Below are 15,130 nucleotides of genomic sequence, written 5' to 3'. Positions count from 1 at the left end.
GCATGTCAAACTGGGGGTCCTTGAAATTAAAATGGTTGAGAATCACTGCTATAGAGCCGTAAAAATCTTCTCTTATGGGGGTCCCTGGCATATCTTTTCAAATGGGGGTTCGCGGGCTAATAAGTGTCAATTTGGGGGTCCTTGACATGAAAAAGTTTGAGAACCACTGCCCTAGGGTAGAAGTGTCCTTGAGTAAAACGCCTTGGATAAAAGCGCTATATAAATGCACCGTTTAACAATATGTGGAAAATAACTAAGTACATTTACTTATATTGTACTCAAGTACAAGTTTGAGGTACTTTTACTCCACTACATCTCAGAGGCAAATATTATACTTTTACTCCCCTATTATTATTTGAAAACTTTAGTTACTAGTTACTTTGTAGATTTTGATTATTATTAACCACTTCAGCCCTATATATACATTTCGGTCATTTGAAAATAGCAGATCTACAAGCTCACAATGCGCCACATCGCGACGCAGCTTGTAGATCTGCTATTTTCAAAGGATTTTTATACATTTTATACATTTGAAAACGTGTGAAATGGGACATTCTGCATAATGAGTACTTTCCACTTTTGGTACTTTAAGTACATTTGTAATACCAATACTTTTGTACATTTACTCAAGTACATTTTTCATTCCAGACTTTTACTTGTAACAGAGTATTTCTACATTGCAGTATTGATACTTTTACTTAAGTAAAAAAAACAAAAACACATTGTAGTATCCTGAGAGGACAATGGTTTCACCCATCAGAATGGTCTAGCCCAGGTAGACGCGTATTGATGACGTCAGACGCCAGAATGAACGCATGCAGCCCTGTGTGTGGAAGTAAACGAGGGACACTGAACTTTAATACTTTATACAAGTGTTTGGACATTCTATGTATTATTACTAGACACTGAGAATGACAGACAGTAAGCATATAAATATTAAACACATGATGTTGTTTTGGTTGAGGGGAGCACAAGCCCATGGAATAAGATAGCCTGCGTTAATGCCTATAAGATCAAAATGACTTCATATTTTCAGTCAGAACTCTTGTTCTCTGATGTCAGAACGTGCATGACAACAGCACAGGCCTATCAATGTAGTTAAACGTATAGAATTGTGTGAACTTTTAATGGGGGATAGCGTATAGCTGCCTTACCATTCTAATTAATGTCATGGTATAAATCTCCCTATGTTCTTGTGTGCGCAAGGATCAGTGCGTAATATATTACCTTATAATATAATATCCTGCAGTGGTTTTCAACCCCTTTCATATCAAACTTTCAAAGTGATTGATTGATTCATTGACTTTATTATCAGTTTGCAAAAAACAAACAAATAACACAGGAAAGTATACAGCTCAATACAAGGTCTGTTACACCCAAGAGATTATTATCTTAGATCCCAAACTTAGAGATTTTTTTTTTTAATCGTTGGATGAGATTTTGTCCACAGTTCCATCCATGCTGTGTTGACATGGTTCCATTGGAGAGATAAACAGGTAAACGTTGATCAAAATAACAATCTTTCTACATTCTTCTAATCGTGTAGAGCAGTGGTTCTAAACCAGTGGTCCGGGGACCACTAGTCTAGTGGTCCTTGGGGGGGTACCAGGAGGTCCTCAGTGAAATTAGTTAACAATCATTTTAACCACTTTGGCTATTCTAAAATAGCAGATCTACAAGCTCATAGCGCGGCACCGAGTGCCGCTGCTATTTTTGAAAAATCTTGAATATGTGTGCATATATCTTTAAATATGTATTTTTACATTTTAACTCAAATCTTTCATTCTGGGGGTCCCTGGCACAAAACATTTTCAGATGGGGGTCCGCGGCCAAATGTATATGAATTTAGGGGTCCTTGGCATGAAAAAGGTTGAAAACCACTGGCTGTAGACTCGTGTAGAATTGTACATTAAGTCATGCAGATATCATTTAACTCTGGAGAGTTCAGCTACAGTTATACTTCAGGACCATGGACAGCGGCTACAGTAGCTAGTTACGAGTTAGAGATCTAATAAAAGGTCCATTCGGTTACCAACTCTCCATCGTTTAGCTGCGGACCACCTGGAACCCCCTCCTCAAGGACCACTGGTGGTCCCCGGACCACTGGTTGAGCACCACTGGCGTATGCTGTCTGTCTACCACGCCGTATAGCAAGAAGGTAGAGCGCTGTCAGATGCGGTATATAGCACGCACAGAGCAAAGAGACGGACCGTGGAGCGTTTTGTTTAACTGGACTGTGTACCGGGGTGGATAGGACTGTTCTGCCCGCTGATCAGTGACTTTGGACCGGGGTGGATAGGACTGTTCTGTCCGCTGATCAGTGACTTTGGACCGGGGTGGATAGGACTGCTCTGCCCGCTGATCAGTGACTGTGGACCGGGGTGGATAGGACTGTTCTGCCCGCTGATCAGTGACTTTGGACCGGGGTGGTTAGGACTGCTCTGCCCGCTGATCAGTGACTGTGGACCGGGGTGGATAGGACTGTTCTGCCCGCTGATCAGTGACTGTGGACCGGGGTGGATAGGACTGTTCTGCCCGCTGATCAGTGACTGTGTACCGGGGTGGATAGGACTGATCTGCCCGCTGATCAGTGACTTTGGACCGGGGTGGATAGGACTGTTCTGCCCGCTGAAGGAACCATGAACCAAACCGCCACCGTCTCGCATCAAGTGAAATGCCAGTCTACCAAAACCATCAAGGTAGGATCCGTTTTTAGTTTTTTTTTTTCTTCTTCCAGAGACTGAAGGCTGTTTTATGGATACATATGGATATGTTTTATGGATATTACATATGCTTTATATGGATACATATGATATGGATACATTGTTTTATGGACACACAACTTGTGTCATAACACGCGCACATCAGTGCGTGGTTTGATCGCCAAACGCTTTCAGGTCTCGGTCTTAAAGTTTGTGTGTGTGTGTGTGTGTGTGTGTGTGTGTGTGTGTGTGTGTGTGTGTGTGTGTGTGTGTGTGTGTGTGTGTGTGTGTGTGTGTGTGTGTGTGTGTGTGTGTGTGTGCGCGCTCGCGCGTGTGCGTGGATCAGATGGACATGCACGGCTCTGCTGCGCATTGACGCACAGCTGTGATGTGTCCCAGCTGACCTGTCCGTTCACTATAACGGTCTCCTGCACACTGTCCATGCTTTAAAGTATGATAATCAATGTTCCTTCATATTTGTGATAATCCGTTTCCCTTCATTGTGTGGATGATGTGGGTTTGAGTCCGCGTGTCACAGAGTGGCGCAGTGGAGACGTTACATTCACATCACGTCGAATGCAGAACATGAACGGGAAAGAAAAATGCCTTTGTGTATTATACTGTATATACAGGCTCTGTGTGAGAGGGGAAAGTGCATTTTATAACCAGCTGCTCTGTGTCACTTTGAAAGGCTTCATGGTGAACATATATCTATAACACTTAAACATGATTATGATGATGTTGACAGACTCTTTGACATGTGTAAGGCTGTCTTAACTTAGCTGAGGTCTGTGTAAAGACGGGCTCATATCTGACCTGTTGTCAGAAACATAACTATTGATGAGATATTTGTCAGAAGAAGCTGCAACAGCTTTTTTTTGTTGCAGAACCCAGGAGATCATCCAGGCAGCGACTATTATAGCCTAGAGCAATAGTTCTCAATCTTTTTTGGGGGGGCCGCGACACCCCAAAATAATCATATTTGAACTGATAAGCACGTTGGCATGGTAGGAGTTGAGGCATTACATTTTTGATTCCGCAGATAAATACTGTGAGGTGTTGTAAACTTGTAGATCGGCTATTTTCTATTAGCCCCCTCAAAAATCATGTGGGGACCGCCCTGGGGGCCCCCGACCCACAGGTTGAGAACCACTGGTCTAACGGAGCGCAGCATGCTGGTGTTTGATGATGATGATGATGTTGATGATGATGATGATGATGATGATGCTGCTGGTGCTCTGTTAGAAGCATTGTTGTTCTGTTCTTCATCACCACCATTGGAAAAATGCCTGCGCCAAACCTGCATTGAATGCGGTGTGTGTGTGTGTGTGTGTGTGTGTGTGTGTGTGTGTGTGTGTGTGTGTGTGTGTGTGTGTGTGTGTGTGTGTGTGTGTGTGTGTGTGTGTGTGTGTGTGTGTGTGTGTGTGTGTGTGTGTGTGTGTGTGTGCGTGCGTGCGTGCGTGCGTGCGTACTACAGTGCATACTGTAGTAGCTGCAGCTGCTGTCCATGGTCCTGAAGTAACCGTGTGTGTGTGTGTGTGTGTGTGTGTGTGTGATTGCGTGCGTGACTCAACGGCGCTGCCATCGATCCCTCCTCGGGGTTATGCATCACTTTTCAACCCTCTGTCCCACTGGAGACATTTAGCTTGGAGCAAAATGCATTGATCCTGGTTCCTCACTCCTCCCTGAACGCAGCATGCCATCTCTGAATATTAACTTCTATGCTCAGAGGCTATGTTCCAAGTCCACTTCCAAGTTAGTAGTGGAAAAACTAAGTGAGTCAATCCATCCTGTAGCCTGTTCTTATCGTTATGTAGAGGATGCAGTACAGTAGCTATCACATCATTTCTTAAAGACGGGGTGCCGTGATTTTCAGTGATCCCCTAAAACATAATCATCAGGTATTATGGTTATACTAGGAGGAAGATTTTTTTCAAAAAAGTGTACAGAAATTGTTCAAATTATGTTTTTATGTGGACACGCCTCCAGTTCATTAAGTATACCTGGTTCTCACCTTAGCACCTCCTCCACCACCTTAGCACCACCCACCTGTCCTAGTCCCTCCTCCTCCTCATGCCCACACCTGTTGTGTTATGATAATGAGGGGGAGGGTATAATTTTACTGCATCATTAAAGTGCTGTTTTTCTATTGGCACGTTTGACCCTCAAGGTGTCAGCCTCCAGGTATAAACTCAAAATTGTAAAATAAAACACCACCAGGGGGCTTAATGAAGTTCTATCAACCTCATAGACACATGAAAAAACAGAAAAAGTGCAAAACCATGGCACCACCTCTTTAAGTAAAAAAAAATAATGAATCCATTTTAAAGCGAGCTCCTTGCTGTGGCTGTGCTGTGTGTTTAAATCCTTCCTTGTTGTGGGTGTAGATCATACATGGGTAACTGGCGGCCTGGGGGCCACATGTAGCCATAGCCTCTGGCTGCATGCAGTCTACTGTTGTCAAATGGCTTAAACATGAAAATAAAATAGCCCAAAAACTGCTGATCTTTAAGCTTTTGAGCTTGTAGATCTGCTATTTTTGTAATGTTTTTGATCTATAAATATATAAATCATAATATTAAAATGTTTCCTCTCCTTTCCAATTGGCCCCATGGCGCCCCCTGGGGGGCTTTGACTCCCACGTTCAAAAAACACTGGTCTTGAAACTAACCAATCAGAACATTCATTGAGAGAGAGCGAGAAAGAGTGAGTTGTGCATGCAGGAGATCAGAGCGGCTTGTAAACAAACTGTCACAGCTGATTGCTTCTTTTATTGACATGTTTTGACATGGGAGTAGAAATTAGACAATACATCCATATTATGTTGACACTGATATGAGATTAGATACAGTATCAACTGGGATTTTTAGAAATCCTGATAATTTGTGAGAAAAAGATAGAATACAAAACAAGGAACAATACAAATCACCAGACCTTAGTCGGTTCAGTATAGCCTACAGACAGGAGAAAGTTGTATTGTATTGGTCTGGCATACAAACACCCTCTGAGCCAAAATGAGTTTTAGGATCTGAGCCTTTGCCTCGGCGTGACAACAAACACAGACTGAATTAGACCAGAGACTCTGGAGAATGACTGAGAATATTGAGCTGCATGAGAGATCTGCCGTTTCTTTAGAGAGAGAGAGAGAGAGAGAGAGAGAGAGAGAGAGAGAGAGAGAGAGAGAGAGAGAGAGAGAGAGAGAGAGAGAGAGAGAGAGGTCTTTATAGCTTGATTATACAACAGGTAGTTCCCACCAAGCAATCTGATTGGTTGAAATAGCTTTCTAGCCGTGCTTCAAACCAGCATCATAGCACGGGCCGAATCACATTAATAAATCACTCCGCAGTGCAGTCCAGTCCGCACCTGATTAGACCATTATATGGCACAGCTGTGCTGTGAAGTCACTCTGTCCCACGGTAGGAAAACAAACAGACAGTAGCCTGACCCACCGCCGCCACCGGAGAACAAACAGCTATGCAAAATGGACTATGTTGTTAATATGGTGGATTTACGGTTGATCAATGGTTAGAAGGTTATAAATATCCTCCTGTGTAAAGTAAAATGACTCCCATTTCGTTAACAGTCCAGTAGGCTATATGCTCCGTCGTACGACCGTGTCACGCGGCCAAAATAGCCGATCTACAAGTTCACAACGCAACGCGTTGTCAGCTTGTAGATCAGTTATTTTGGCCGCGTGACACGGTCGTACGACGGAGCATATAGCCTACTGGAATTCATTCCACTGCGCAAGCATTGATAGCTCAGCTGTGTTGATGAGACCGTGCCTCAAACTCAAAGCACTGCTACAGGGACTATTTAATGTCTCTCAGTCAAAAACTCTTCTCTTTACAGGGAAACGGACAATAGCGAAACATTTTTATTATTAATTGCCCCACAATATGAATACATTTGGATGTGTTTTGTTGGTAACTGTTGTATAATCGCAATATTACACTCGAGGGTGTGCTTTACCTTACATTATTGGCACTTCAGTGATGCTGGCGGAACTCGGCTGGCGCCTCGTTCCTGACCGCATCACTGTCGTGCCAATAATGACGGTAAAGCACACCCTCTCGTGTAATATTGCTTAAATCACACACAGGTGGTGAAATTTCAAATATCAAAGGTTTGAATGGCGCACAATAACATTTTTATTACTTCAGATATTGTATAACTTTAGATGTTTCCATAATGGCTGTGTGTCCCTAAAGAGCCTGAAGTATATTATTGTTTTCCCTAATAGGACTATTATGAACAGTTGTTACGGAGCACCAGGTGTTTTCAGGAATGATGCAAGCTGGGGATGCTGATGATGTTGTTGTTGTCAGAGGAGCTGTTTTATGTGATATACTGATAACCACCCCATAGCCCCTTTCAGGACCCTCTTTACCTTTTTGTTGTATTTGGGAAGGCGGTATCCAGGGTGAATCCACTCTCCCATGTACCCGCTGGTACCACTGTCTGGTCCTGGACAAATATAACGTTGCTTAAGTGTTGCAGAGATTTTTCAAAGGTACGCCCACATGCAGTATGCTCCTGTGGAAACATGCGTTAATCCGTGCTGATCGCCGTTGCCGTTAAACATTTTTAATCATTTTTGGGGCGGTGTAACCGCCCTCTATAAGTGAGTTTTGGACACTGACCAATCCTGCACCGTGATTGGCCAATAGTCTACAACGCAGTCCCTAACCCTAACCCTTCCACAGTCAATGCAAATCTATACTTTTGCAAAGTCAGCCAATCACATTACAGCTAGTGTCATCACCAATAGCTGTAATGTGATTGGCTGACTTTGCAAATGCAGGACTGTGATTGGCTAGCGAAACACATGACACATGTGCAGCCCTATGAATAGCAGTATGGACTTAAAAAAAAAAATTTTTTTAAGTGAGTCATGTTGTGATGACCACACACCGATGACCACGATTTTTTAAAACTTTAGCTTCTCTCCTCCCCACTTCCCATGTCCCGCCTCCCCGCGTTGTGATTAAATCTAACAAAAGTCCTTATTTTTTAATTAAAGGTGTAGTGAAATGAAAAATATGTTTTTCACACTTTTAGAGCATATCCGTGCCAAACTAATTGACATTTTTTTTGTGTATATTTATATCAAAAGTCCCTAAAAAGCCAATCTTAATTACTTCCTGTAAACAAAAACGTGCTGAGTGATGACATAACGCAGCTTTCATGAATATAAATGAATCTTGATTACATGCACCTGTTTGATTCCCATAGCTGCACGTTCTTCAAACGCTACTCCGTTTTGAATCTCATTTAAGATGACGTCCAGACGGTGTATTACTCATTTTAAACTTAATCTGCACACTCAGATATGTATCTGAAAACATCATAGGTTAGAAATAAGCCACGTAGTAAACATGCTTAACTGATCGTCTCTCTCTCTCACTTGTAAACAAACACTAGCCCTGTTGCACACGGCTGAAATGATTGAGATTCCAACGTCCCATAGCCTGAAGGGATGGGACCTTCTGATTGGTTGAGAGTCGGTCGAGACAACGTTTCAGACTGAATCTTCAAAAATAAAATGACCGAAAATGTCACTGCATCTTTAACAAAGCTAAACACATTGGGCCATAACAGGAGTTATTAAATAGACCACCGACAGCATTAAATACAAATACATTATAAAGCATGTACGAGCTCGGCCAATCAGAGGCAGTCTAGGACGTGCAGCTAGCCAATCACATCGGTTCTCCATCACACTGTCAGAGCTGGTATGTGGATCTTCACATCTGCGATACACTTACAATATCATCGGTTCTCAAACGGTTGATCGGTTCTCCTCCTCAACGGCAGTGGTGTGCACATACATTTAGAGGGGCAGGTGCTGAAGTAAATTATACTTTTTTTTTGTTGACTTGGTCTGCTCTTTTTTCCCTCTACACCTATACCTCTTTGCCAAAAATAGCCGATCTACAAGCCCACAACGCCTCGCAGCGCGAGGCGTTGTGGGCTTGTAGATCGGCTATTTTTGGCTAAAGTTCTCCTCAGAAAAGGGATGCTAGGTTTCGAGTGGTTATGGTAAAAAGAAAAATCATATGACATAAAGATTTGGCGGACCCCCTGTAGTAACTCTGAGGACCCCCTAGGTGTCCCGGACCCCCTTGAAGACCCCTGCTGTAAAATGAAAAAAAAAAAAAAAAAATCCCCTTTTTTTCAAAAGGGCACTTCTGGTCAAGAGGGCAAAGGGCAGGTGCTCTAGCACCACCTAGAGTCTATCTGTGCACGTCCCTGCTCAACGGGTCGCTCCAACACGCGTATCGATGTCCTGGCTGTGTGTGTGTGTGTGTGTGTGTGTAGCGGACATGGCGTAATAACTATGGGAAATATTAACGATAATTATGAAAATATTAAAAATATTTTCTGAAAAATCAAAATATTGATTTTCACCAAAAATTAAGGAATTGCGCAAATTAAGGGATTAATTCGCACCTCAACACAACCATGAAAAGGGCTACGCAAGAATCTTGGACACAGTAATGATGCATGGGTTCTGGTTAGAAAATGATTGGAAATATACTGCGTTGAAATCAATTGGAAAGGACTTCCGTTTATACCAAAATAAAGTGTTTATTAAGATAAATCCTATGTAGATATTAAAACAACCAATGAAATGGGGAAAAGAACAATAGATCAATAACTCAAAAGATGATGAAACTGGTTAAAATCTCAACAAAATACAAAATCACAGATCTACAGTTCAATCAGGTCAAATCAGGAAATGGCCACATTTTGATCTACTAAAGGAGAAAGAGGGATTAAAGTCATAAAAGAAAAGAGAAAGATCAATGACTAAAAATAGCTAATCTACCCTTACACTACACTCAGGTTGCCACACCACATGTGAATGCATTATGCTCGCCTGGTCCATTGGGATAGGAGAGGAGATGATTCCATTGTCTCTGGGGGAGAGACCATGAGGCGTTGGCTAGCAGGTTTGGCTAGCATCCGGCTACCTCACTGCGTCACGCAGTTCTTCTCAGTCTCCACTCAACTTGGATTGAGGAGACAGTATGTGTGGCTTTTGGCCCACGTGTAGAGAGGGAACAGTTGGTCGTGGGCATCTGGTAGCGGTTCAGCAGTCCTCAGTCTCCATTCAAACTCGGATTTGAAGAGACAGGATGTGTGGCCGAGGGCCCACGTGTAGAGTAGAGGGAGCAGGGCGGTTGTTCCGGGTCAGCAGGGCATCTGGCTTTTGCTGGCTGGAGAGCTGGACGTAGGCTGTTGGCTCTTCTCGTTGGGGGGCAGGAGGACTCCGATCCACCCTTGTAGGAGAGAGAGAGGCACGGGGGAATGTTCACCCCGGAGAGATCGTCGTGGGGGGGGGGACGTGGCTATCGTCTGCCCCTGGGTCCTTTGAGAGCGTTGAACTGGGAGCCACCCAGCATGTAGAGCAGGAAGAGGGGACTTGGTCAACCCTTGGATCGTCGAGAAGCGGTGGAAGAGAGAGCAGCGGGGGACGGTGTCGGCTCGTCACCCCGGATTATGAAGAGAGTGGGAGAGGGGACTCCGTCGACCCTCAGGACATCAAGATTGCAGTGGAAGAGAGAGAGAGAACTGGCTGAGCAGTTCTTCTTATAGGCAAAAGGAGGGGTCTCCTTCTTGGCCCATTGGGGGGGGTGTTGGAGGCAGCTGGGTGGCAACCTCCTTCCTTACAATATGAAAACTAAAACTTCTCTGCTAACTATCTTAGGAACTTCATATTAACACATTTGACTGGATATTGGGAATCACAATGAAATTAGAATTCTCTAGATATTAAACATGACGGCATTATGTCAAATAGAAAGCAGGTAAGCATCAAAGTGTAATTAGCATGGAAGCATTTACATTTTACATCACCAAAGTTCATATTAGTCTTGTGGTCATAATACAGGACAATAAATATATATTTTGAAGTCACAGAACATAATACATAAGCCAATTTATTCAAAGTTCTTGTTGCTCATTGTCTTGTGCTCAGTGAGTCTGTGTGTGTGATACTGTGTGTGCTTGGCAAGACATTCGTTGCATGTCGTAAAAATTCCATCCTTATCTCTTAAAAGATGCCGGACAGAGAGAGAGGTAGAGAGGAAACCAAAGAGCCTCTGTGTGTCTTCTGGCAAAGACATTCCATGGGGCAATAAATGTTTGTCCTTATCTCAAAGCATGCAGTCTCTATTAGTGGGCTTGTTGGAGTTTGTGTTTCCTCTGAAAGGAGGGGGGGGGTCTTTTATGATGAACCCCCGGGTCCCTTTGGTTATGAACTAAAAACAATATTAATTTGCTTTCTATGTTCACACCTGGCGGCCTCGGCATTATCATTACAGACCTCCCCTTGTTATCAATCAATCAGACGAAACGAAACGTTGACGTCACGACCTTTGATAACACAAAAGAAAATGTGAGAGGACAACAGGAGCAGAACGTATAGCATATGCATTCACATGTCAATGGCAACTCTTTCATTAAACTGATCTAGTGACACTGGATCTGATTGCTTGAAAGAAATTTACCTTTTAGGCATTGGCCGTCACTACTGTCTGTTTCCTATTTTCTGAGAGGGCTTTCGGATAATCACAAACACACCTAAGAAAACATTATAAATCAGAGAACAAAAAGAAAAGAAAACTCCTAATACGTATATATTGGGGTATAATTTTGAGGAGTAATGTGGTAGCACTTTTTGTGACTTTTAGATGTGAGAGCTCGTAGTTGCATGAGCACTCTTACTAATCTCTGCTTTTGTGTACCAGAATTCAATTTGAGCAGTGAGCTCAATTTGCTGACATGAAAGGTGTCGCTTCATAATACAAAATATTCCATCCGTTTTTCTTTTCTACCACGGCTTGCTGGAATATATATATACACGGGGTGACCTTTTTGGCTTGGTTACACAAGAGCAGATCGGAAGTCCAACATGAATGCTAATTCTCTCAAAGTGTTTGGTTGGTTGTCCACTAGGGTAAATCCTGATTTACTTGGATGATAAGGAAATGGAGTAGTCCTAGCCTGGATAATAAGTACTTACTTCCTGTTTAAGACAACCAATTATAACACATTCTTTGTAAGAAGTATAGGTTAAAGTTTGCATGGTTTTTAACTAAGGTTAAGAAGTTGCTGCAGATTTGAGAACCTATGTAACAAGGGTCTTGCTCCTCCCCTTGGTCACATCCTGTGTGCAGAGACAACAATTTCTATATAGCTGAATTGACTGAGCAACACTACAAGTCTTAGTTAGTCCAGTTCCTGTTAACTGGGTTCTTGTAGCAACCATCATACATCACTATCAGTGTAATACACTTTTGGTAGGGCAAAGAGAGGAAATCTCACTAAACGTGGGTGGAGTTACAGTGTACTTTGTTAATAGCATGCTTTTAATCCACCTAGGGTTAGTAAACTATTCAAGCACACAAACCAGACAGTGTTCATTATCATAGAATGACTGAGGAGGTTAGTTAGGTGAGACACAAAATGAACTTGTTAAGCGTCTTGGATAGAGGCCCATGTTATTTTGAGTAACCTGATCTACCCTTTATGAACACATTTGACTGTTGACTCTTTACTATTTTACTAGTTTGATGGGGTGCATTATACATTAGTTTGTACGCCAATGCAGTTTTGCTGCATGTCTATAAACATTGCACCCTGTTAACGCAAATGTTTCCTTTTAAACACAGGGCAGGTCACCTTTGGGTTTGCACAAGGAGACACAACTGCACAAAAAGTTTAAAATTTGACAAAAGCTTGAGACACCTCTGCGCAAAAGTAAAGATTTTGACAAAAAGTTTTAAATTTTGAAAACAACAGATATATATAATCAACACATGCCTTCAGCTATTTCTGCCGGAGTAGCACTAATAGTGATGTGGCGATGGTTTAATTTAGACACTGGTGTCTCAAGTTATGGTTTCAGCAACCTTTGTCAGGTTTGTCTTAACCAATGGCCTAGCTGGACACGGGCACTAAGTAGCTGTGACTTATATAGCACATTGTCACTTGTTTAGGGAGAGATCAGAGTTTTTGTTTCAGTGTGTTAACTGCAACCATACTACAGTAAAGAACTACAAACATGGCGACCTCTAATTAGTTACCTAAAGTCAATATGTCTATTTGGGCCCCATGCTGTCAAGGCTGTTGAGCCTTGGTCCATTGTCAAATAGGTTTAGTTAGAAAAGAATTTACACATGGTCTTGGGGTCACCCTGGGGGTCTCTCAAGATATCATTAGATAGGCAGAAATGATCACCTTGTGACAGCATTCAGCACTGCTGTCCCTGAATTGTGTCTAACAGACTTGATCAACAGTTGGCAATCTTAGGGTGATATCATTGTTTATGACTGACCCCCTTGATGAGGAGTTGATGAGTCACGGAGGCCTGACGTAGTGATTGATCAGCGCCGCATTATAATGTCACACCTGAAATTGCCAAGTTTTGTACCACCTAAGGGTTGGGGTCTGTGCAGTGGCTTAGCATAGCGAGCCACTAGGTAGACATGGGCGGGAAACAGAGTACCAGTGGTCAGGGTGTCTGTGTAGACGTGGTGGGTCCCCTGAGGGCCCACATTGTAAGTTACTAATAGCAAATGGCACGGGATTAAGACGCCACGTGCAAAATGTCAAATGTGCTTAATCTATTCTGAGCTTCAACCATTCATTAAGCTTTTGACCCATAAGGAGAAGAGCTTTATTGACAGGAGCTACAAAGAGGGAGACACAACAAAAAAAAATAATAATAATAATAAAAATAGCACTAATGCGTGGGTTCAATCTTAATTGGACATAGTAACGCTTTGATTAAACCTGTTAGCCTTAGCATAGGTCGTCAGTATCATCGTACAGCGCCTAATCTGAATAATATTGATACTGAACAGTTGCATTAACAGATGCATATGGGAAGGTATGAATTGGATTCCATAAATTGTTCAACTTGACTAACAATAGAGGATTCATTCTGGCTCAAGCCAAGATACCATAGTTGACTATAATGTTGTAATCACATTATGTAAAGTCTAACAAATTGAATGCAAGTATATTAATCCTGGACGGATCATTCTTTGACAATTTGTTTAGGACTGACATAATTGTATTCTCAAATTGGAAGCCCAACCATAAATATTTGGTAAAGTATAATATGTAGTATATAATAAGGATGTTGTTTATTTAGGGTTACAACAAATAAACAGGAGAATATACTTCCATCCTGCTTAAAATTGATTTTTGTACACATAAATTTGTATTAACTTTGGTCAATGATAAATTTGGTTGGATTATACAACATGCGGAAATAGTGCTATTTGACATTCAAAATGTCTTAAATTCAATTTATAGTCAGAGTCCATGGCATTACCTGATTGAATGTTTTCATTCAATGGATTATAATAATAATGATAGGTAATGTTCAAAACTGTTCCCACTTCATCACAGTCCAATATCAAAATTATAGTAGCAGCAGAGGTACCATTTAAAACTAGATTGTCTGTTAGATTCGGTTTCAATCCCTCCGTTCGGGAGACACTCAGATTAAACACACTGTGGCCTTCGCCCTGTCAGTCAGGAACAGGTAGAAGCATGTGTTTTAACTAACACCCTGGTCAGCTTAGCAGCATTGACAAAGCACTGCAGCCAGGGGCAAACAATATAGACAAAATGTACATCTTACAGCTGCGTTTTGGGACAGATAGCCAGAAAGTGGCTGGAAAAGCAATGCCACCTTCACGCTGTGAGGGAAGGTGGGGAACACTGTTTTGGCGTCAATGGTGCGTGTTACGACCTTGGGTGTATAGGGATTACAACTAATTTCAATCAATTATGAAACCACAGAATAAGCGTGTATCAGTCTGCAAAATTTTCTTGGAGAGCAGGCAATTAAAAACAAAAACCCTTCCATTAGCCGAGAGCCTTTTACAACAGTCCAAACTTATTGTGTCGTTCTAAAAAAGTTTTAAATTTTGAAAACAACAGTTTGTGAAGTGGCGTCATCTGAAACATACATTGGAAGTAGTCACAGTGTTTTGTTTTCATCAAGGTGAGCTAAACACGATTAGGCCTCCTCCAATTGTCACGGACTCGGCTTGAATTTTGTGTGGCCGCGTGTTCGCGTGCCTTTCTTTGCCGTCGTGATTCTTTGGGGATCTCAGCGGGGAGCTGTTTCACACACTCAGGGTTCTCATGTTTTGTGCCAGAGTTATCCCGTGAGGGAGGGCGACCGCGGTCGTTTGAGGAGGACCGAGCACATCTCCAGGAGGGAGTTTGGTGGTCGTCCCCCCTGTATAGACCGTAGTCGTCCTGTCTCCTGGGCTGCCATCGATCGATTTGGGTGTCAACAATTTTACAAGATGCACTGTGAGGTTCATTGTATTCTCTATCAAAAGCTTCCCGTGCTAGTTTGCGTAACTCAGCGGCAGGCTTTTTAGAATTGGTTCCAA

At 42.4% G+C, this 15,130-nt stretch overlaps 1 protein-coding gene across 1 annotated transcript in view; it reads left to right on the top strand.

Annotated features, from left to right (window-relative positions):
- Positions 1-2,639: 2,639 nt before the first annotated feature.
- Positions 2,640-15,130, top strand: part of LOC311064475 (inactive dipeptidyl peptidase 10-like) — a gene marked incomplete at both ends in the record, with an annotated part of 338,687 nt that continues 326,196 nt past the window's right edge. The window contains 1 exon segment of the mRNA XM_084084304.1: positions 2,640-2,699. Within this exon segment, the coding sequence (XP_083940430.1) occupies positions 2,640-2,699 (60 nt within the window).

The sequence above is a fragment of the Gymnoscopelus microlampas genome, assembly GCF_963454915.1.
Source record: "Gymnoscopelus microlampas genome assembly, chromosome: 17".
NCBI lineage: Eukaryota > Metazoa > Chordata > Actinopteri > Myctophiformes > Myctophidae > Gymnoscopelus > Gymnoscopelus microlampas.
This window is presented reverse-complemented; position numbering and strand designations above follow the sequence as displayed.